The sequence below is a fragment of the Prosopis cineraria genome, unplaced genomic scaffold, assembly GCF_029017545.1.
Source record: "Prosopis cineraria cultivar Desert tree isolate PC_DT_omini unplaced genomic scaffold, ASM2901754v1 PC4, whole genome shotgun sequence".
Lineage (NCBI taxonomy): Eukaryota > Viridiplantae > Streptophyta > Magnoliopsida > Fabales > Fabaceae > Prosopis > Prosopis cineraria.
In genome coordinates, this window is record NW_026555335.1 from 4,405,242 (window position 1) to 4,426,119 (window position 20,878).

Genomic DNA, 20,878 nt, shown 5'->3' on the forward strand with positions numbered 1-20,878 from the left:
AAAGGATGGGGCAGTAATACAAAGTAAATACCAATGCATATCAATAAACATTGCTACAATTCACGTGCCAAAAAATATATTGCTATGATTCATACCCATCTCAAATCATAATATATATCTATATCTATATTTTCAATTATACTTTTACTTTATTATATTTCACTTAAATAAATAAAAAGTATACTTTAAATAAATTAAATGTTATATTTATTTTAACCCAAATGCATGCTTAGAAAGATGTAAAAATTTGTAAGTAACATATCTTGTTATAAACTTAAAAAAATCAAAACATTTCTTGGACTAAAAATTAGAACATGGTTAATATTTAATTTGTACATATAAATCAAATGTATTTAAGTGTGATTCAACTGTCATAAACTTCATTAAATATCTTGGTTGCGCCTTTTATAAATTAAATACGAGGGTAATGGATAAAATGAATGATATACCACTATTAATTAAAAATGTAATGATAAAGACTACATATTTGCCCGAATTCTGATTTCTGATTCTCCAGCTAGGCCAGGTAAGATTGCAAGTAAGTAAGGTGTAATAATGGTGGAGGATGAGCACATAAAATTGGGAAAGAAAGGGCGCGAGAAATTTCCCAGCAAATCTGAACTATTCACATCTCCCACAGCGAGGGAGATTCAAAAGTAAAGTCAGTTCAAAATTTAAGCAAATTTTGCATTTGCACCCAAACCATTTTTAATTTTCTTTTTTCTTTTAATTAGGCGAGAAAAAGGATCGAAAAATACAAAAAGCAAATATGGAGAGAGAGAGAGCCTGAGCCTTCTTGAGCTACAGTTTTATTACAGGTAGTGTGTCTTGAGGACGAAGTGCTCTCTCTCTTTCTCTCTCCTCATTTCCACATTTCATTCTCTCTCAATTTCTATTTCGATGCTTCTATACTCGAATCTAGACATCTATTCCCTTCTCTCTAGATTTTGAAATCCTTCCCATGTCTTAAACCCTAAACACCTTCATCTTTCTCGGCAAAGCCATGGATTCTCTTGTGCCATTTCAAGACCTCAATGACTTACCCGACCCATCCGCCTTTATGCCCAGTGGCAGCACCAATCCCATCAATGCCGGTGCTGCTACCCCCGCCATTTTGTTGGTCCCGAAATTGGAACCGAAGCTCGAGCCGTTGGACGAGCCGTGTCTGAACCATCGTCCCCAAGAACCCCAAGAAGTGGAGCGGACCATGTTTTCGAATCACGCCCTGGACGGGCTCTCTCCAGCGCAGCACAATAATTTTTGCGAGAATAGCCTGGCTTCCGCTGACACCCGGGGCGCATCGACGGAACGGGACAACTTGTATGCGGAGTTCTATCGATTTTCCGAGCAGTTTAGGAATATGTTAGCTAAGAGTTTAAACTCAAAGGGACATGGCGACGTTTTAGGACCAGATTCGCGAGCAATTGTTCCTGTGCCGCAGGAAAACCAGGTTCCTCCGGTGGTAGTTACTCCACGGCGGACGCCGCGGTTGAAGGAGCTGGTAAGGGTCAACGATCTTCGAATTGAAGATGACAGGTATTTTCGCGACATTACTAGAAGGACCAGGATGATTTATGATTCGTTGCGTGTTTTGTCAACGGTGGATGAGGAGAAGAAATGCGATTTTGCTACCCCCAGACGGCTGCGGGGTGATTTGAGGGCTGCTTCGCTAATGAGGGATCGTGGATTGTGGCTTAATCGTGATAAGCGGATCGTGGGTGCCATTCCAGGGATTTACATTGGCGACCTGTTCTTTTTTAGGATGGAACTAGTCGTGGTTGGGTTGCACGGTCAACCACAAGCTGGAATTGATTATCTCCCTTCTAGCCAGAGCACAAATGGGGAGCCGATAGCAACCAGTGTGATAGTTTCTGGTGGATACGAGGATGACGAAGATGGCGGGGATGTGATAATTTACACAGGTCATGGTGGCCAAGATAAGAATCATTCAAGGCAAGTTGTTCACCAGAAGTTAGAAGGAGGAAATCGTGCTATGGAAAGAAGCATGCATTATGGGATTGAAGTACGTGTTATTCGAGGGTTCAAATATGAGGGAAGTGTTTCTAGTAAAATTTACGTTTATGATGGCTTGTATAGAATTGTTCAATGCTGGTTTGATGTGGGTAAATCTGGATTTGGAGTTTACAAGTATAAACTTGTCAGAATTGAGGGCCAACCTGAAATGGGTAGTGCTATTCTTAGACTTGCTCAGACTCTTAGGACTCGTCCTTTGTCTATCAAGCCAATGGCTTATCTCAGTCTTGATATTTCTAACCAAAAGGAGAAGGTTCCTGTTCGTCTTTTTAATGACATAGATAGGGATCATGAGCCGCTTCGTTATGAGTATCTTTCACGGACTAATTTTCCACCATTTGTATTTCATCAAACTGGGAATACTACTGGTTGTGACTGTGTTGATGGTTGTGCTGATAACTGCTTCTGTGCTATGAAAAATGGCGGCCAATTTCCTTATAATCTAAATGGGATTCTTGTGAGAGGGAAGCCTATAATTTTTGAATGTGGCCCCTTCTGTCGTTGTCCTCCACATTGCCGAAATCGGATTACACAACATGGGCTGAAAAATAGACTGGAGGTGTTTAGGTCAAGGGAAACAGGTTGGGGAGTGAGGTCATTGGACCTTATTCATGCCGGTGCTTTTATCTGTGAATATGCTGGGGTTGTTCTGACCATGGAGCAAGCACAAATTTTGTCAATGAATGGTGATTCATTGATATATCCGAGTCGGTTTTCTAATAGGCAAGCCTCAGAATGGGGTGATTTATCTCAAATCTTCTCTGATTATGCGCGTCCATCTTATCCATCAATTCCTCCTTTGGATTTTGCGATGGATGTGTCCACAATGAGGAATGTTGCTTGCTATATGAGCCACAGTTCAATTCCTAATGTGTCGGTTCAGTTTGTGCTGTATGATCACAATAATTTGATGTTCCCTCACCTTATGCTATTTGCATTGGAGAACATTCCTCCAATGAGGGAGCTCAGCCTTGATTACGGGGTGGCTGATGAATGGACAGGAAAGCTTTCTATATGTAATTGAATGATTTTGAAAGACTGATACTCCTTATAAAATGTTGAAGCTGAGTTTTGGGCATGATACACTGAGGTAAAGCCAAGTTCTATCATATACCTTATTTGTTTCTACAGCTATCGCGTTTCCATTTGTCCAAAGCGTTATCTTTTAACTATTTAGTTATTTCTTTTTGGTTACATCATTCCCTGTAAACTATCATATATTGATATCTTCAGGAAAATTAACGTACTGCCTTCTGTCATCTTAACAGTTAATTTGGTTGGCCTTTTCAAAGTGATAAGTATCATGGCTGCTCTTATATACCAGCCCTTTGTGGTATTTACTGGTTTTAGCAGTCCCAATGTGTTTGCTTGTGTATCAATTTTCTCCATTTATATTTCATGTGAAATTTTGTCTTGCATATCTGAAGGTTCCCTTACACGTGTTATTAATACATATTGAGGACAAAATGAACCGATCACCAAAAGAAGTGTGAAATGAACCACTCTTTGTGGGACAGTATTACTATAATTTTGAAAATCATGACTCCTTTTGTTCCAAATAGCCTCTTTGTCCTGATTCTGATATAGTTTAGAGGAAGTTTATTCAACCGTTTGAACTTGATTCCCTGTTAATTGTTGTGGAAATATGTTTTAACTTGGTTTGTACTCTATAAAGTAAAAACAAAACCAAATGGCAAGGTTAGTTACCTTGGCATTGCAAAAGGATTATTTAGAACTAGCAAATGACAAATAATCCATCTTGATAAGGTAACATGTGAGTCTATTATGCATTTCAATGCTCTAATTGAGGCTATAAATGCATTAGATCTAGCGAGCATTCAAGGTTCACAATTTATATATCTTTCTTTCTCACAGTTTTGCCATATCAGTTTGAAAAAAATAATTCATGTGAATCTCTAACATAGCTGCCATCAATACACGTGCAACTTTTCTCCCTTGAAATTATTTCTTTGATGGATTTAGTGACAAATGATTGAAAATGAGCTTCCTGTTATGATGCTGTTGCCGCCAATAACAAAAACTTCCTGTGTACTTGAATACATAAAATTATTTTGACAGACTTCTGTGTCTGATAGCAATCCGGGTAGGGTTCAGGTCTTGAAGCCATGAAAAGAAAAACAGAGACATAGAGGGATACAAGGTATATCAGAGAACAGAAGTAGAACACCTACAGTGTGACCTCCAAATCAGATAAACTAAATAAAATAAAACCATACAAATCAAAGAAACAAAAGAAAACATAACCATACAAGTCAAACAAATAAAAAGCATAACATCAACCTTTTCATGAGTAGCACTAGCAACATCCTCTTCATGCCCTTAACCACAACAAAGACATTGGCATTCGCTTGCTTTTATTTTCTCTTTATAAAATTAATTTGTTCACTGATGTTTTGCGTCATTGCATATAATCCACACAATACACTGATATCCAAAATTTTCAAAATCTGAAATAATATTCTTTGTGCTGAGAAGAATTTTTAACTGGGCGTATACCACCTTTGATTGGATCAATTTTATAGTAGCAATGAACCCATGATAGGATTTAAGAACTTGTACTGGATTTCCCAGAACTTGTTCAATCTGTTTCTAATGCTAAATCCAGTTCTCATGGTTGATTGACCCAGACAAATAGCCTGCTCACAGTTTGAATGACTGAACTAACAAATCTAGTCTGCTGTTAAAAATATTGATTGAAATAACTATGGAGAGAGTAGCAGCAAGCAGAAACTGTAAAGACTATTCTGTCTTGTAATGAAAATATTGGCAAAGAAACATTTTTTGATTTATTTTCATTCCCGTCTATCGGTGTACACTTGGATGGAAGCTTCATATATTGCACATTTTGCCAAAAAACAAAGCACATCTTGTTCCTGCCATAATCTTGAAAACATTTCAGGGGAAACTGCTACAAAGTGAAAGAACATACCTTATGTTGACCTAGAACCCAAATCAGGTAGTTAAATATATTTTTCTTGGGATTCAGCTCCTCCAAATTATTATTGGCATTTGAGAAAGCAAAGTACCTGTTGATAACTATTGAATTATGAGGTTGTTATGAGGTTTCTCATACATCATAAGAAACTGAACTGTTATTTTCTTATTTTTAAGGACTGTTTCGACTTAGAAGCTCAAGTTGCTTGTTAGAAGCCCATGAATGGTTTTTATTATGATCTGTAATATGCCTTCTTACCACGAGAAAACTGAATACAGAAAGGCTCAAACCCTAGATTGCTTGGTCATAAAGGTTTTGAGTTATCTAGTGAAGACCTATGAAAATTGTAATCTAACACTCAAATGGCAATCCATTGTCCATTATACGTGGCATGTGCATAATGCACTTTAGAGGATCCTTTCCCATCTTACTGATGTAGAATTTGAAAATAATAAAAAGTAGTCTGGGTTATATATGTTCGAGCTCAGGTTCAAATAATAGCATGAGACATGCTGCCTAGCGATTCTCAGTTAATTTTGAACAGTTCTGGGCCCTATCTAACGATATATAACACTAGTACAAGCACAAATATTGTGCTAGAAATTATATATTATGCAGATATGGCTTTAAAATATTTCATAAATGGTCTAATGATACATAAACTATGCATATGACACAGGCTTGCCTGCAGAAATGGTGCATATCTTCGTGAGTGTTTTGCCTTGTTGCAAACGGATAACTGCACATCTCTTGTGCATCTGATTTGGAGTCTGAAATATAACTAATCAGTCTAGATTTTGTTAACTTCTCTCATTTTTTTTTTATTTTCAGAAAGTTTGAACAGTCTAAATTTGATGTGGACCCTGCACATCCTTGTAGGGGATCCAGGTCTATTCCTTGTCTTCTTTTAGTTTAACTAACGTGCTTTGTATTATTAATTATGCCCTTGCTTGGTGAAACTATTGAATGTCTTAGCTACTACATTTTATTGCTGAGACTTTAGAAAGAAGTGCATGTCTTCAAAGTTGGGGACTTTTAAGAATTTAAAGTTTCTTCTACTGGAGGTGGATGCTTGCTATTTTAGGGGGAGACAGTATGAGGCTTGCTTTTTACTATTGGGTGAGGTTGATTTAATTCAAGCATGCCTTATATAGCAAATATAGGACCTGATTTGATGGTATGAAACTGAATATTTACCATCAAGTTGCTTTGTTTGCCCTATGATTCTTCATATTAGTGATAATTTGGTAATATTTACTCATTTATACAGATTATTTACAGATGATCTCTTGTAAGTAAGTGTTTGATGTGCACCTTCTGTCTTGAGCTTGCCTGAAATAACTATTTGAATACACTCTTTGTGTAACTAATGACGAGAGAAAAAGGTAGAAGAGAAATATGGGAAAGAGAATGGGATCACCAGCTCTGTTCTTATATTCATTGTGTCTAGTTGTGGCCGTAGAATGGGCTCATGCTATAATAGCTGCCATGCTTTTCTAACATCCTTCCTATATGATGCCTGGCTTGTTAAAAGAAATTCAATTCTCGTCCCATTACATGCCATTATAAATAAAACTTCTATTTGATCTCTTGTATGACCAAAGAAAGTTTTACTTAAAAAATTCTGTTGAAGCTTCTCCCATATGACTATGTAATTATGTATGACTTCTTGTTTGTCACGCCATACCTTCACTGGAATATGTATGACTATATATATGTAATTATCTCCAATGCTAGTTCATTCAGAAGTTATTGGACCCGCATAAGCTCACATATTGTTTAGGTCATGGCCTGCTATTGAACTTTTGCACTATATTTGGCAATTATAATTTGCTTCTTCCTCTTCCTAGTCAAAAGATTTCCACTAATAGAGACACAACATTCTATGCTTGACTTCCTATCATCTAGAGATTTGGCCTAATGAACATCTGAGAAGGATACTCATGGTTGCAATAAAATATTCCTTTCCCTGGAGATTTATTCAAGTACTTCAGTACTTGCCTAGGGGAATCAATGTCTCCTGGGGGTGGTTGTTGTATTGTAGACATGACATGAACTGACTGACTATACTAATTTGGAAAGGATTGTCTGGTGAGTGACTCCAGTAGTCTGAATTCCTCGACTAACCTTATGATTATCTATAACTATAAAACGGGCTAACATTAGGATAGGCTCAACCCACAAGTTGTTAATGCATAGCATGACTTCTACACTATTCTAACACTTGGCAGACTTCCAGTTCTAGCATTTGTTAAGGTAAGGTCTATCATTTATCACCTTAATCCATTCACTTGAAATGCTGAAAGTTCTTATCAGAGGCACTCACCAAGAAGGTGCTTTTAAAAATTTGCTTGCCTAGTTGATTCTACAAAATAATTGTTGCGGGGTTGGAAAACTACTTTTCTTTAACAGATTATATGTTTAATATAATATGTATTGCCAATATTTTATTCCCTGGATGCTTGAACTATGTGCAAGAATTGTTCTCGCTGTTGCAATTTTGGCATCAATGTAGCAATTCCAAAATAATAGGATGGTGAGTAGTGACTTCAAAAGTATATCTATCTTTACACAATTCTACTGTAATCATCCGCTTTTACCCCATTATCTCGCACTCTCTACCACTTGAACTCATCACAAGCGTTTAAACTTATTATGTAATTTGTTTTAGAATAGTATTAGTCTTCTTTCTGTAGTTACACTAGCAAGTCCCACATTGGTTGTATCCCAAGCTAGACTGCTTTCTTATAGATTGATTTGGGTGACAAAAGCCTTCCTTTCTAAAGTAATCGGGAGTTTGACACCTCCAACCTAAAGAAAACTCTTAATTGAAATACAGTCTCACAAATTATTGGGGCCATGTTCATTGTCTTTGCTTTGAATGCCGAAAATGTCAATAAAACCAATTCTGAGCATTTGAATAATAACTTAAGCTTTTGGATTGTTGACATTTTGTGAACTTATGAAGTTGTATCATTGTTGCAGTGCTATTGAATACAACGCAATGAATTACACTTACGACAAGGCTTTGTCAATGATTATCTCAGATTTGTGTTTGTTCTATAGCGGTTATCTTTGGTCTAGAACTATGGCTTCTAGTTCTTCCCGTACTGTTTAACTCATGCAGGTAGCTAGGCTGTCATGAAATGTACATTGAGTATCAATGTAATATATAAAATTTATAGTAAGCCATACTATTCTTTATGCAAGACCAATACAACTTATCTCGGACTTTATGACTACATGTCCGACTCAAGTGTTTGCAACAGCTGAAGAAGTTATATTTAAAATGTCCAACCCTACTGAAGAGGACAAGATTTTATCATATTTAGATTACCATGTCGTGGATCTGTTGACTAGTATAACAAGCGCATCATTTGTTAATTTGTACCTCAATGGTTGAATGATGGCGGTGAGATTCAAATTAATATGCCGTATGCTTTATTTATTCCTTTTCCTTTTAGGAAAATAAATAAATAAATAAATATATATATATATATATTTGCACTCTCAAAATGTGCTTTGTTAGATGTTGGGTTTCACCCTTTTCCATTTCCTCAGGTTTCCTGCATAAAATTTCTTGTTCAGGATCATTGCAGTTTAATTAGTCTTTAAGTTTGCTCATATCAATCTAGATTTATTTCCTTAATACTTTTTGACATAATCGTGACAATAAATATGTTTAAAAAAGCTAAGGTTGAGGAAGAAGCCAGCACTGGAACTTAATGTTTATTCTCGACTTTTTGTGATGGTCTGTCCTTTCTTTGGTTTGTTTGTTTGTTTGTTTTTTTTTCCCTGAACGGTTAGCATTATGGTCTAGTTAATTGAAAATGTTGCTTATTTATATTACCATGAAGAATGTCAATACCAAATTGTGTAAATGGCCTGGTTCTTTCTGCTTGTTTCTTTACCCACAGCTGCCTTTGATTTACACGGAGCAGGCTTCCATCACAGTGTAGGCTTTCAATGAGTTGTCAACGTCAATCATAATTTGAAAAAAAATCCTGTTCTGGTATATTAATCAACCAATAGATATAAGCTGACTTGTATGTCATATTCGTATGCTGCGGCAGGAAATCCAGGTTTCAGCCTCATCATTTTACCTGGGAGTGTTTGCTCGTGCCACATGAACTCACGGCGGAATCAAGTAATTGTCTTACATATATATGCTGTCTCACACTCGTTGGCCCAGTACAGTTATCTTCTGTATGGTGAAAAATAAATTGGAAATTAGAGTGCAATATCTGCTGAACTCTCCTGTAATTAGTCATCAACTACCACTGGATGATGTCAATTGTGTAGCCTATGCTGCTTGGCGAATGGCGAAGCATTTGCAGGTCTTGTCACTGCCAAGTTTGACAATGTAACTCAGCTGTATCAACTTGTGTAAATAATGCTCTACTTGTACAGCAATGATACTCGCGACCGGCTTGCATGAAGCTTAATTGCTTTCCGTAATGTTAGGGACGAATGAATAGAAATGCTTGTGAAAGAACAGATCCTATGAGAACTCCCCCTTTTTTTTCCCCCGATACAGGATCCCATGAGGACTCTACTTTCAACAATATTTTATTTAGCAATTTGCCTGTAAATAAACGATTATAACCTCCGCTTGTAGTACCATTAAGTGCTTGTTTTTGTTTGGTTCCCAATTGAAATTATGTGCAACTTATGAGATATAATTGCTTCTATATTGCTTTGGACAAAAATGTTGATTAAGGCCCATGGGTTTATGAATACACTAAAAAATTGATCTGCATTGTAAACAATAGGCTAAAGGTACAAAGTCCACTTTGTGCTGGTTAAATATTAATGTGTTTCAATTTATGATTTTTTTAAAACATAAAAAGGTTTAAAATATACATTTTTACTTATACTTTATCTCATCACTTAAGGTAGTCTCCATTGTGTCTGGCCTAAAAACTAGTCTCAACTGGCTTAATCCTTGATTGTTTGGCTTCAATTTATTTTACTCTCGTCTCTTTTAAAAATAATATATCAAAGGGAGACTAAATTATGATATAAAATAAATTATTTCATTCTAAACTCATGGGTGCTTGAATATTTTATTTAATAATAATTTTCTAAAGTTTCTCGAGCATTATATGAACTAAATATATATGTCTATATATTTTTTGGTAAAGAATATTGTCATAAATAAATATGGAAAAATATGACAGTATATTTTTCATTTTTCGTGTTTCTGTTTCTAATTGGGCTTGAGCTCCGATTTTTAATGGTATATGTCATCTCATCTTAAAGGCCCATTCTTTATAAGGGGAAAAAAACAGTCCCATCAAAATTCCGTGTTGAGCAGAAGTAAACGATGCCACACAAGAATTATTCGGATATCTGTTGGGGAGGAAGACACTGTGAGTGGTAAACTCCTTCAAGCTCGCTCATTTCTTTGGACGAGCAAACATACATGGCCTCCACAATTTTCAGAAGCTTTCAATTGAACCCCTTGCTGCTATATCCAGTCTCGCTACTTGGAAGAAAAAATGGGGCTATGTATTGCACAATGAAAGCCGCACAATCCCAAACTGCGACACAAGAAAAGCAATCCTCCCAAGCCAAAGTTTCTCCATCAAGTACCCAATCCAAAAAATTGAACAAAATCGCAGAAAACTTTGAGGCAATCATTGGTATAGAAACCCATGTTCAACTTTCCACTCTAACCAAAGCTTTTTGTGGTTGCCCTTACAATTATGGGTCTCCACCTAATTCCTCCGTCTGTCCCATTTGCATGGGCTTGCCTGGTGCTTTGCCTGTTTTGAACTCCAAGGTCATTGAGTTTGCTGTGAAATTGGGTCTTGCTCTTAATTGCAAGTTATCTTTGAACTCCAAGTTTGATAGGAAGCAGTATTTCTACCCAGATCTTCCAAAAGGGTATCAAATTTCTCAGTTTGATGTGCCAATTGCTACCGGTGGTTACATTGATGTGGATCTTCCAGTGGAATATGGTGGTGGCCACAGGAAGTTTGGCATTACCAGAGTTCACATGGAAGAGGATGCAGGGAAGCTGCTACATGCAGAAAATGGAAGCTACTCTCAGGTAAGCGCTCAATCCCCTTCACTTACTTTTCTATCCTAAACTTTGCATTGACTATTCAGTCGCTTGTTTAGCATGTTTTCTTCTTTGCTATGTTAACACGCGCGCGCGCGCGAGCACAAGCACGCGTATAGTTCTGAGTTCTATCGTTTTAACTCACAATTAATTTTCAAATACCCTTCAGTATTATCTAACTTGGACAATCTGCACTGTCAGTTTTGTCGTACATGAACAAATTTTTATGTTGGATTTGTTTAACGCATACGAGCCCATTGTTCGGGTCTTAAAAAATTATAGAAGGCTTAATAGCTGTTATTCATGGCATGAGTTTGTGGTCTATCATGGCAGGTTGATTTAAATAGGGCTGGGGTACCATTGCTTGAGATAGTTTCTGAGCCTGATATGAGAAACGGTATTGAAGCAGCAGAGTATGCAGCAGAATTACAGAGACTGGTTCGGTATTTGGGAGTGAGCAATGGCAATATGCAAGAAGGTTCTCTTCGTTGTGATGTGAATGTCTCAGTTCGACCCATTGGGCAATCTCGGTTTGGGACAAAGGTATCTCATGTTTCTTTTAACATTTAGTATTTAAGTAACATCCCACGCTTTGCACACAGGTATTATTCGGCTTTTTTAAATCGGTACTTTAATGGGAGGTTTATTGATGTTGATAATAAAATTGCATAAAGACTTCACAATTCCGTAAATCTTGTTCCTATTCTAAATATTTTTTGTGGACCTGTGTTTTATTTGAGCTATGTTTATGCAATCTTCTGGATGAAATATATTAATAATTAATAATATAATGACAATGGTACTCACATTATTCTCTGCTGCTCCTTTTGGTTAACTTACTGAGGCTCTGAATGTTTCTTACCTGGATCTAACATTTGAAGGCATTAATCATATTAACTATTCTCTTTTTAATTTTATTATACGGGAGGTGAAAGGAAGATATCATCTGAAATAATTAATCTTGCCAACATTTATGCCAGGACAGCAGTTGACATCATTTAACTGGGGACTTTCATTACCTTAAAGGATAAAATGCAGAGCAGTTTTTATAAATCAAGCTTGTAGATGAGCGAAATGACATATCTTTATGTATTGAGAAAAACTGTATGTAAAATGGCTTGACCCTTGTTTTTAACTTCGATGAAGTATTTAAAGTGATGTGACTTTTGTTCTTTATGGCAATGCTGTGTGAAATAGTACAATCTTTTACAAATTTAGCAGCTGATATTATTAATTGTATTGACAGGTTGAAATTAAGAATTTGAACTCATTTTCATCAGTGAGTAGAGCCATAGATTTTGAAATTTCAAGGCAGGTGCAACTCCATAGTCAAGGTCATCAAGACCAGATTGTACAGGAAACTCGTCTATGGGAAGAAGGCGCTCAGGCTAGTACTAATTGTGATATTATTGTGGTTTTTTAGGTTAGCAGGTAAAAGATAGTATCTATTTCCTGCATTCTTATTTACGTAAAGAAATTTTGTTCTTCTGTTTAGAGAACAGTTACAATGAGGAAAAAGGAAGGGCTTTCTGATTATCGATATTTTCCAGAACCAGATCTTCCAGCAGTCATTCTTTCCAAAGAATATGTTGATGATATTGGCAATTCTTTACCTGAACTTCCAGAAATAAAGCGTAGAAGATATGAGAATATGGGCCTGAGCATGCAAGATGTTCTTTTCCTTGCTAATGACAAAAATGTGAGTACTCTGTTGTTTCTAAAAGTTATGGTAGTGTTTCTTTATCTTCTCATCTCTCTCTCTCTCTAGACATCATTAATTTGCTTTTATGAATCTTTAGTCGTTATACTGAACAATGCATTTCCGATAGTGAATATAAAGTAATACTTGTCTCATATCCTTCTCAAGGATTAAGTTCTATACTGACCGCTTGTAAATTTATGACTCCAAAGGTTGTGTCACCAGCAATTTTCTATTTGCTAATCTTGATGGGAAGCATATGCTTCACATTATTAGTCATTTGAAGTTGCTGCTGGAAAGTATTTTCACTTATGATTGACTTGTTTTCTGTTTGCTGGATGGATTTATCAGATTGCAGATTTTTTTGATGCTACCATTGCAAAGGGTGCTGATGTAAAGTTAGCTGCCAACTGGATAATGGGCGATATTGCTGCATTCATGAAAAATGAGAAGTTGACAGTAAATGAAATTAAGCTTACACCTGAAGAGCTGTCTGAGTTGATAGCTTCCATTAAAGGCGGAGTTATCAGTGGCAAGATTGGGAAGGAGGTATAGTTTTATTTGCACCTTGTCAATGGTGTATATCTAAGGTCTCAGCTTTGCTAATGCTTGCACACCATATTTTTATCACTGTCTCTAGATCTTATTGACTCATTTAACAGCCACCAACGTCATGATTTTAATCACACACACAAACACACTCTTTGGACACTCATGTTTTCACCCTTTTGAATATCAGAGAACTACCATAGTGTAATAGTTAATTGTGTTTGTATATCTGGGATATGGGCCCACACTGCTTTCTCTCAGAGACTCAGATAGGACAGACAACGATGTCCCCAAGTATGATAATATGCGGCATTTATTTTGTAAAATATGTTGACCTGTGTAACCATTTTGTCTCATGGGCACCCATTTCTTGTCTATACACTTTTATATTCTGTTTCACTTCTTTTCTCCCTCTTCTCACATGTTGAATTGACTTACAATACAAACATCATATTTTTTCTCCTTCTTTTGGTTGGTTTGATTGACTTGGCTCTATACTAATGTGTCTGTAGATATTATTCGAGCTACTAGCCAAGGGTGGAACTGTTGAGGGGCTCATAAAAGAAAAAAATCTGGTTCAGGTAAGTTGCAAAATATGTAAGACTATGGCGTTTGATTCATTGCGTTAATTTTATTATTGTTTAAGGTGGATTGTAAAGGCTGGGATTTTGATTGAGGTGGTACGGAAATTGGTTGCTTAAAAGCTAGTGAAAATATTCTTAGTAGATGCTTGCTTTGAATCAAGCAGAGTAAGACATACCTGTATGTGCAAAACTTTTTAAGTCCTATAGATTCTATTTTCTGAAATTATCCCCCCAAAAATGTTTTATGGCCTCGTGCATTCGGCGTTCTCCCAGCAATTCCTTCCACCACATCTTCTTTGAGAGAGGATCACATTTATGGGCTGTTTGTGGGTTTCTGCAAATGGCCTTATTGGTTCTTCTGAGTTAGCTCGGTCTATCTTCCTTTGTACTAGCTTTTGTTTGGGAGGATTTCTTTCTTCTCCATTGTACCTTTCAGTAATTTTCTCTCTTCTTATCGATATAACATTTTACTTTCAAAATTGTCAGCTGTAGTTACAATAGAAGAAACTTGGCTGATGCCTAAAGAAGTATATAACAATTGTTGTCGTAGCCATAAGCTACTCTAACCTGTCAACCATGGTCCTAGTTACAACTTTCAGTTCATCACCTTGAACCATGAGCTTGTGTTTTTCCATTTACTTGATGGCGAAGATGCATGGATGAAGTTGCATTCCTTGAAAATGCGATTGAGTAAAAGAAGATGTGAGCACATGCTGTGACTTTGAAAATAACAGATAACAGATCCTGCTGAGATTGAAAAAATGGTGGACCAAGTGATCGCAGAGAATCCAAAACAGCTAGAGCAATATCGTGGAGGCAAAACTAAGCTACAAGGTTTTTTTGCCGGCCAGGTATTCACTTGTAGAGTTGGAAGCCCACTTTTTGTATGTTTGTTTCGCCCATATGGTTATCTTGGTATTTGTAACTACAAATGTTTTTGTGGAACAACAGGTTATGAAATTATCTAAAGGGAAGGCCAATCCAGGGCTTCTTAACAAGATCCTCTTGGAAAAACTGAACTCAACAAGCTGATGCTAATGGATTGCTATTTGCATAATTATGTGGGACTAAGCACGATACAAATATTGTCATTCCATTCGTTTAGAGCGGGCTGCTTGTCTTGCTGAGCATACCCTAGGGCTAGGTGTTCATATATATATAAACTTGCATTGTCCGGTTTGGGGAAAATAGTTACAAATGAAGTGAGAAAGGTAGGCGATGCATTTACGTTGGGCTTGTTCTTTGCAAGTCGGTGAAAGAAATTGGCAGCCGCAATAGAGCCTTGGATCGAGTTGTTTTGACTGATTACTGATGAAGGTGTGGTTTTCACATGCTAAGTGTCATAAAATATCCTGCTTTTTGGGCTCTCCTGTGTTTTACTGTTGATCTGCACATGTTTTTGTAATACTATACTCATAAACCTGGCAAAAGCCAGGTTATTAGCTGAATATGGACAAAAGAGATTAGTGGCTGAATGATTTAAGAAATTTTAGGTTGAAATTAATTGTTATACCCAAATAAAATATAATTTGCATGTGTGTGTGTGTGTGTGTGTGTGTGTGTGTGTTATAATTGGAAATGAAAACTTAAAAATGACATAATAAATATAAGGGATTTTTGCATATATAGCCTATTTTATAAAATTAAACTCAATAAATGGTTTGATATTTATTACATTTTACATTATTGTCATTTTAATATTTAGTTAAGCTTTACATGATAGAACTATTTTTTTTTTTTCAAGTAATATGCTCTTCTTTTAAATATTTGTTTTGGGGTGAAACCTTTTTTTTTTTTTTGAAATACTTGAAGATGATGGAAGAGAGTTTCATTTAACCTTCTTAAAAAAAAAAAAGAAATGATGAGATTTAATATTCTCATATCTATAAAATTAAATGGTGTTGATAAGTTTTTACTGATATAGTTTATAAATGATATATAATTTTATGTCACTAATATGCTATTGTAGATAAAAACACAAAAAAAGAATTGTTTGCCCAAAATAGATTAAAAGTAATTCGTAAATAATTATGGACATCTTAGCTTATCATAAATAATCAAATATTTAAATTAATAAATTTTATTTTTCATTATAAGAAATGATGAGAATAAACATTCTCATATATACAAGATTAAATGGTGTGATAAATTCTTACTATAATAGTTTATCAGTGATATATAATTATATATCACTGATTTACTATTGTAAATTAAAAAATAAAAAAAGCATAATTATTTGTTCAAAACAAATTAAATGCAGTTTAAAATTGTTTTGAACATCTTAGTTTATCATGAAAAATCAAATACCCTTATGCAATGAAAGTTTTGGGTTTATATTCATCTTCGCACAAGGAAGCATGACAATAAGACTTATTGCAAAGGCACAAAATTGAACTATTTATGTTTAGACATCTTTTGCAAAAAAATACACTTGGTAGGATAATGAGAAAGCAATATGTAAATATTACATTGATTCCTACGCCACTAAAAAAGAGAAAGAATAATTGTGAAAGGGAAAGAGATATGATGGAGATGTATGCATGAATTTGATTCAATTAATTAAAAGCTAAAATTATTTAATTGGTCATAAGAGATATATCCACGAACCAGTTTATACAAAGTGTTTTGATAATATATTTATTCTATGAATTAAAACAAAATCATCTTTAATTGATTTTGCAAATGAACTATATTTTAAAATATTTAAAAAATTTATTTATAATTTATAAAAATTGTATTTTTCATGACTATTGAGTCAATTTAATTTCAATACAAATACTTGTAAAAGTAGAGACATCTGTTCACTTTTTTTCTTTTCATTGCTTGAACCCAATGATATATTCAAGTAAGTGGTTATTATCCAAAACAATAATCTAGCTACAGAGATTTCGAAAGTTTCATGGTTCATGTGAGGAGATCAATATTAAAAACATTAGGAAGGGCAGATTGCTGAGAATTCTTCTTTAACTACAGTATCAAGAAAACTTCATTCTTGGGCCAGGGAAAAAAATTTCTATCAACAAGTGCAAAACCTTTATATTTTGCCTATTTTTAGCTAATTCTCAAAAAAAAAAAAAAGACGAGAAAAATAAAGGCAACAACGTTTAAAGTTCATCATGCATTAAAGCCTCTGCGTTATGAACACGAGCATCATCGGCAACAGCTTGGGGTCTCAACTCCACCTGCCCCGCCAAACCAGCCTTCACAGCTTCAGCAACCTTTCTCTGCAGTTTAAGCAGCCCAATCCGCTTGGAAACAACATAAAGCACAGCAAGGGAGAACAAGAAAAAGCCAACCCCAAGTATCACCCTGTCCAGTTATATCTTGTGATGAGCCAATCAACATGGACACCAAACTAAATCATGTTCATTTTTACTTCCCATACCTGTCCATGACATCTTGACGTTGCATTGTAGAGAGTAGATTTCGTGTTCTCATCAACAAAGAGCGTTGCCCTTTGTATTCACTTTCAGCCTTCTTTAATACTCCCGTTGATTCCTCTGTGTATTTAGACAGTTTTTCCAAATAAAAGGATGCGACGCAGTTAGTTCAAGCTTCTAATCTTAAAAGAATTTTATGGTCAAAATTAATTCAAGGTTCTAAATGTTTACAAGTGGTTTGACCACAGTCTCTTGTTCGATAACCTATATATAAAGAATCAGCCCTCTTAATAGGATATTTGCAAACCTTCAAGAGTTTCTATTCTTAATTTTTTCCCATGTCACAAAATCTTCAAAGGTTATCAATTAAATTGAAATCCCTGAGCAATTCACAAAGCCAACCTCACTGAACCTAGCAAAATTTAGAAGGCTTAATTTTGTCTTTTACCAAAGGGAAATGGAAGTAAAAAAAGAAAAGCTTAAGGTTACTTATGAAGACTTAAGCAAGCATGAGAATCTAACCGCTAAACATCGGCTTGTAAGGGGGAGAAACCATGCTGCTTAAATACCACAAGAATTACTAGTGGTTACTCAAAAGTGAGACCCGTAAGTTACCAACAGCCCTACGTTCTTTTAATAAAGGAAATGGGGAAGTAAGGGGTCATGCATAACCACTCCATACATATCCTCTCAAACCTCCACTTTTCCCGCTCCACCAAATTTGGGAGTTATATGCCATATTGCCATGACCCTATCGCTCCCTTCTCTGCCTTACTATATATTTCATATATAGCAATAGAAAAAGAGAGAATGTGATGTCTGAAGCGTAAAACATAAAGTAGGGAGATAACAAAATACAAATGGAATTAAATATTTTTCATGAAATACATCAAAGAAAGGAGGTGGAGACGGGAAAAAAAACATACCAACTGTCATAAGTGTGCCTGTGCTTCTTTCAACCTCCTGTATAAATATAAAGAACACGTTTATCTATTTTGACATAAAGGCTATGTGGATCAAGCAGAGAGAAATAATAACAGGATACTCTCACATAACAAATAAATAAATAAATAAAAGATGACATGATACAATATTTAAAGAGGATATGAGTTTACTTTGATTATGATAAATGATAAACAAGAGGTACCTAGCTACTGACCTGAACCATCAGCTGGCGGGTTCGACGAAGACTTTCTGTAATGCTCTCTGCAGCAGTTGTCATTCCAGCTTTTGTTCTGCAAGATAACAAATTAGACAACTTTATTTTAAATGCTGGCAGTCTACCTAATTGAAATTTTCAGTACAAGGAGACACAAGATACAAAACAAGCAAGCACATGCTGACACAAGTTGAAATAACACGCATGACTTACTGTAAGTTGCGTCGGCGAACAGTGGACTCTCCTCCGCCTCCTAGAAGTAGCTCTCTCTGGATCATGAAGAAACAGAACAAGTTACACACATTGTGGTGCAACACATCCATCTAGAGAACTCCAAATTAACACATAAATGATCATGATAATGAACAGAATATGCAACAAAATTATCATCATCGTCACATAGGGTAGAGTAGTGGCTGATAAGATGATTAGTTGATTATATTTTAATCTAGTACAAAAATGTAATAATCGGAACAATTCATTCAAGACAAGAAAAGAAAGAGGCTAGCAAAATGAACAGAAAAATGAAAAGATAAAGTAAATTGCCTCCTCCTTAGCAGCTTTCCTCATATTTTCCTTTGCTTGCAGATTCGCATTCCTCAGACTTGATCTCAAACTGTAATGAAATAATCAAACAGATATTATCAACGGAAATCACAAGAAAATGACATCACATAACTCAATTCTTTAACTTCTTACGTAAACCAGAGCTTGTAAATTTTTAATGTTAGTAAAACAGCAACAGTCTAAACTAGCAACAGTTAAAACGAGAAATCGTCGCAAGTGAAAATGAAAATGATTCCCTTGATTCGTTGGTACCGACCATAGAGAAGGAAGCCTTGTTATGGAAGGTCAAGGAGCAAATTTTCAATTATTTTCAAGTAGAAGAAAGTAAATAGATAAAACGCTAAGACCCTCAACACGGACACTGCAGTTATAGAGAGAGAGAGAGAGAGAGAGAGAATACCTCTGGCTTTGAGCTTTCCAGGATTCAAGCACCGTGTTAGCAGATTCCACCTCTTCATCAGTGGGCAACTGCGGAGCAAGAAGATCAAGCCTGAACTGCAAGGAAGAAAGCAATGCCAAACCATCCTGAGCAATGCCATTGAGTCTGGGAAGTGAATTTTTCTCCTCGGATCTCCCTGATTTCCCATATTCTCCAATTGCCTTTATATGCTCTTGCGTTTTGCTGTATGTCTCATACCATTCCCTCTTCACCTTCTCAACCTCTTCCACAACCTCGTCCATCACGAGACCCAATGCTGATTCCTGGTTGCCTGTCAGAGCCCTTCTTGCAACGACCTGATTTGCGGCATCCACACTCTTTGCTGCTAAGACCGGATTCTGTACATTCGTAGTTCCTTCTCCTGCCTTCTGCCTTCAATCGTTGAGTTTCACCCAAGCCTATGAATGCGGTGATAGGTGATCCGGCGGCGTAAGCGAAAATGGGTTTTTGCTACATTATCCGCGAAACCAAATAGGAAAAGGGCCGAGAATTACATAAAAATGAGATGGGAGAAATGATGGTAAGCGAAAGAATCCAAAAATCACCGTAGAAGAGGATTGCAAAGGAATATGAAAGCTGAAATTCAATGATCTGATTGATCTCAGATAGCCCGAGGAAAGACGCCTATGGCAGGGAGAGATGAATCCTGAGGCAGCGGATCTGGGAAGTTACGTGAGGCAAATGGACGCGATCCGTTGGATCTCTGAAGTGGCTGGGATTACGCCACGTGTTGTGACTCTGACTTTGCATGGTGATGGGTGGCTGGGTGCTTTCCCTGTTTTTGGGTTTTGTTGTTTGTACAGTTTCTTCTTGTTGTTCTAATTGAGCTTTTTCCAACTCAAGCAAGCAAGCAAGCTCGCTCATAGCTTGATTTGTTGGCTCCGTTACTTTGAATCTCGATCTGCCAGAGACTCAGCATGGAGATGGGTGGCTTGTAGATAGAGATTGTATAATTTGACTAATTAATTGGCTTCTTGCTGATACGTCCGGCTCATTTTTCGTCTTAATTTTGCACTTTCGACGATAGTTGCGACTTCGGGTTCCCAGTGAGTTGGGACGGTTAATTTGGGCATGGAAACAATGAATGATAGTCAATTGTCTTTCACTTTCAATTTAATTATATAACTATCATAATGTACTTGTGAATTCAGATTGTCTAAAATTCAGAATTCAACGGCAGTATACTCAACGCTTGCCATTTCAATGGGTATTGGATTTGAACTTTGAGCAAGCTCATAACGTTGCATCACAAGCTTTCCACTTGAATGTCCTGTACTTGCCTCTGAGAACTCATAAATGCGATCAATAGCAGGAAACGGCTTTCTGGGTTCCTCGTGAGATGCTAAGTATTGGACGTCTGGGACCAGAATCGAAGATTTGTATGACGCGATATGCATCATCTGAAAATAGTGCTTCCTGTATAACTGTTGCTAATCTATAAGGC

At 36.2% G+C, this 20,878-nt stretch overlaps 3 protein-coding genes across 4 annotated transcripts; 2 read left to right on the plus strand and 1 right to left on the minus strand.

Annotated features, from left to right (window-relative positions):
* The first annotated feature begins 782 nt into the window (after positions 1-782).
* LOC129308465 (histone-lysine N-methyltransferase family member SUVH9-like) lies at positions 783-9,648 on the plus strand. The gene is made up of 2 exons (XM_054949575.1): positions 783-3,124; positions 9,064-9,648. The coding sequence occupies exon 1, from the start codon at positions 1,004-1,006 to the stop codon at positions 3,056-3,058; it is 2,055 nt and encodes a 684-aa protein (XP_054805550.1). The 5' UTR covers positions 783-1,003; the 3' UTR covers positions 3,059-3,124; positions 9,064-9,648.
* A 639-nt stretch (positions 9,649-10,287) lies between these two features.
* On the plus strand, positions 10,288-15,393 carry LOC129310103 (glutamyl-tRNA(Gln) amidotransferase subunit B, chloroplastic/mitochondrial). Of its 2 annotated transcripts, none has more exons than XR_008593017.1 (8): positions 10,288-11,045; positions 11,391-11,600; positions 12,304-12,444; positions 12,553-12,756; positions 13,108-13,305; positions 13,818-13,886; positions 14,541-14,740; positions 14,841-14,872. XR_008593017.1 is itself a non-coding variant. In XM_054951956.1 (8 exons), the coding sequence occupies exons 1-8, from the start codon at positions 10,416-10,418 to the stop codon at positions 14,919-14,921; spliced, it is 1,650 nt and encodes a 549-aa protein (XP_054807931.1). In that variant the 5' UTR covers positions 10,289-10,415; the 3' UTR covers positions 14,922-15,393. The 2 variants fall into 2 exon arrangements, 1 of the variants encoding a protein (XP_054807931.1); XM_054951956.1 differs by having other exon boundaries at positions 10,289-11,045; positions 14,624-14,740; positions 14,841-15,393.
* Positions 15,394-16,775: 1,382 nt separating this feature from the next.
* LOC129309190 (uncharacterized) lies at positions 16,776-20,742 on the minus strand. The gene is made up of 7 exons (XM_054950606.1): positions 19,396-20,742; positions 18,975-19,044; positions 18,642-18,697; positions 18,429-18,504; positions 18,196-18,232; positions 17,275-17,389; positions 16,776-17,198 (listed from the first exon to the last, which is right to left on the minus strand). Exons 1-7 carry the CDS (start codon positions 19,674-19,676, stop codon positions 16,994-16,996), a joined length of 840 nt encoding a protein of 279 aa, XP_054806581.1. The 5' UTR covers positions 19,677-20,742; the 3' UTR covers positions 16,776-16,993.
* Positions 20,743-20,878: the final 136 nt, after the last annotated feature.

What these genes read in the sequence shown, in the direction of transcription:
- LOC129309190 (XM_054950606.1), bottom strand. Translation starts at nt 19,676, where the DNA reads ATGGACGAGGTTGTGGAAGAGGTTGAGAAGGTGAAGAGGGAATGGTAT. An exon ending in GTTCGCCGACGCAACTTACA is followed by an intron (nt 18,505 to 18,641) that starts GTAAGTCATGCG and finishes GTTATCTTGCAG; the next exon opens with AACAAAAGCTGGAATGACAA. An exon ending in CCCGCCAGCTGATGGTTCAG is followed by an intron (nt 18,233 to 18,428) that starts GTCAGTAGCTAG and finishes ATATTTATACAG; the next exon opens with GAGGTTGAAAGAAGCACAGG.
- LOC129308465 (XM_054949575.1), top strand. Translation starts at nt 1,004, where the DNA reads ATGGATTCTCTTGTGCCATTTCAAGACCTCAATGACTTACCCGACCCA.
- LOC129310103 (XM_054951956.1), top strand. Translation starts at nt 10,416, where the DNA reads ATGGCCTCCACAATTTTCAGAAGCTTTCAATTGAACCCCTTGCTGCTA. An exon ending in AATCTCGGTTTGGGACAAAG is followed by an intron (nt 11,601 to 12,303) that starts GTATCTCATGTT and finishes TTGTATTGACAG; the next exon opens with GTTGAAATTAAGAATTTGAA. An exon ending in TATGGGAAGAAGGCGCTCAG is followed by an intron (nt 12,445 to 12,552) that starts GCTAGTACTAAT and finishes TCTTCTGTTTAG; the next exon opens with AGAACAGTTACAATGAGGAA.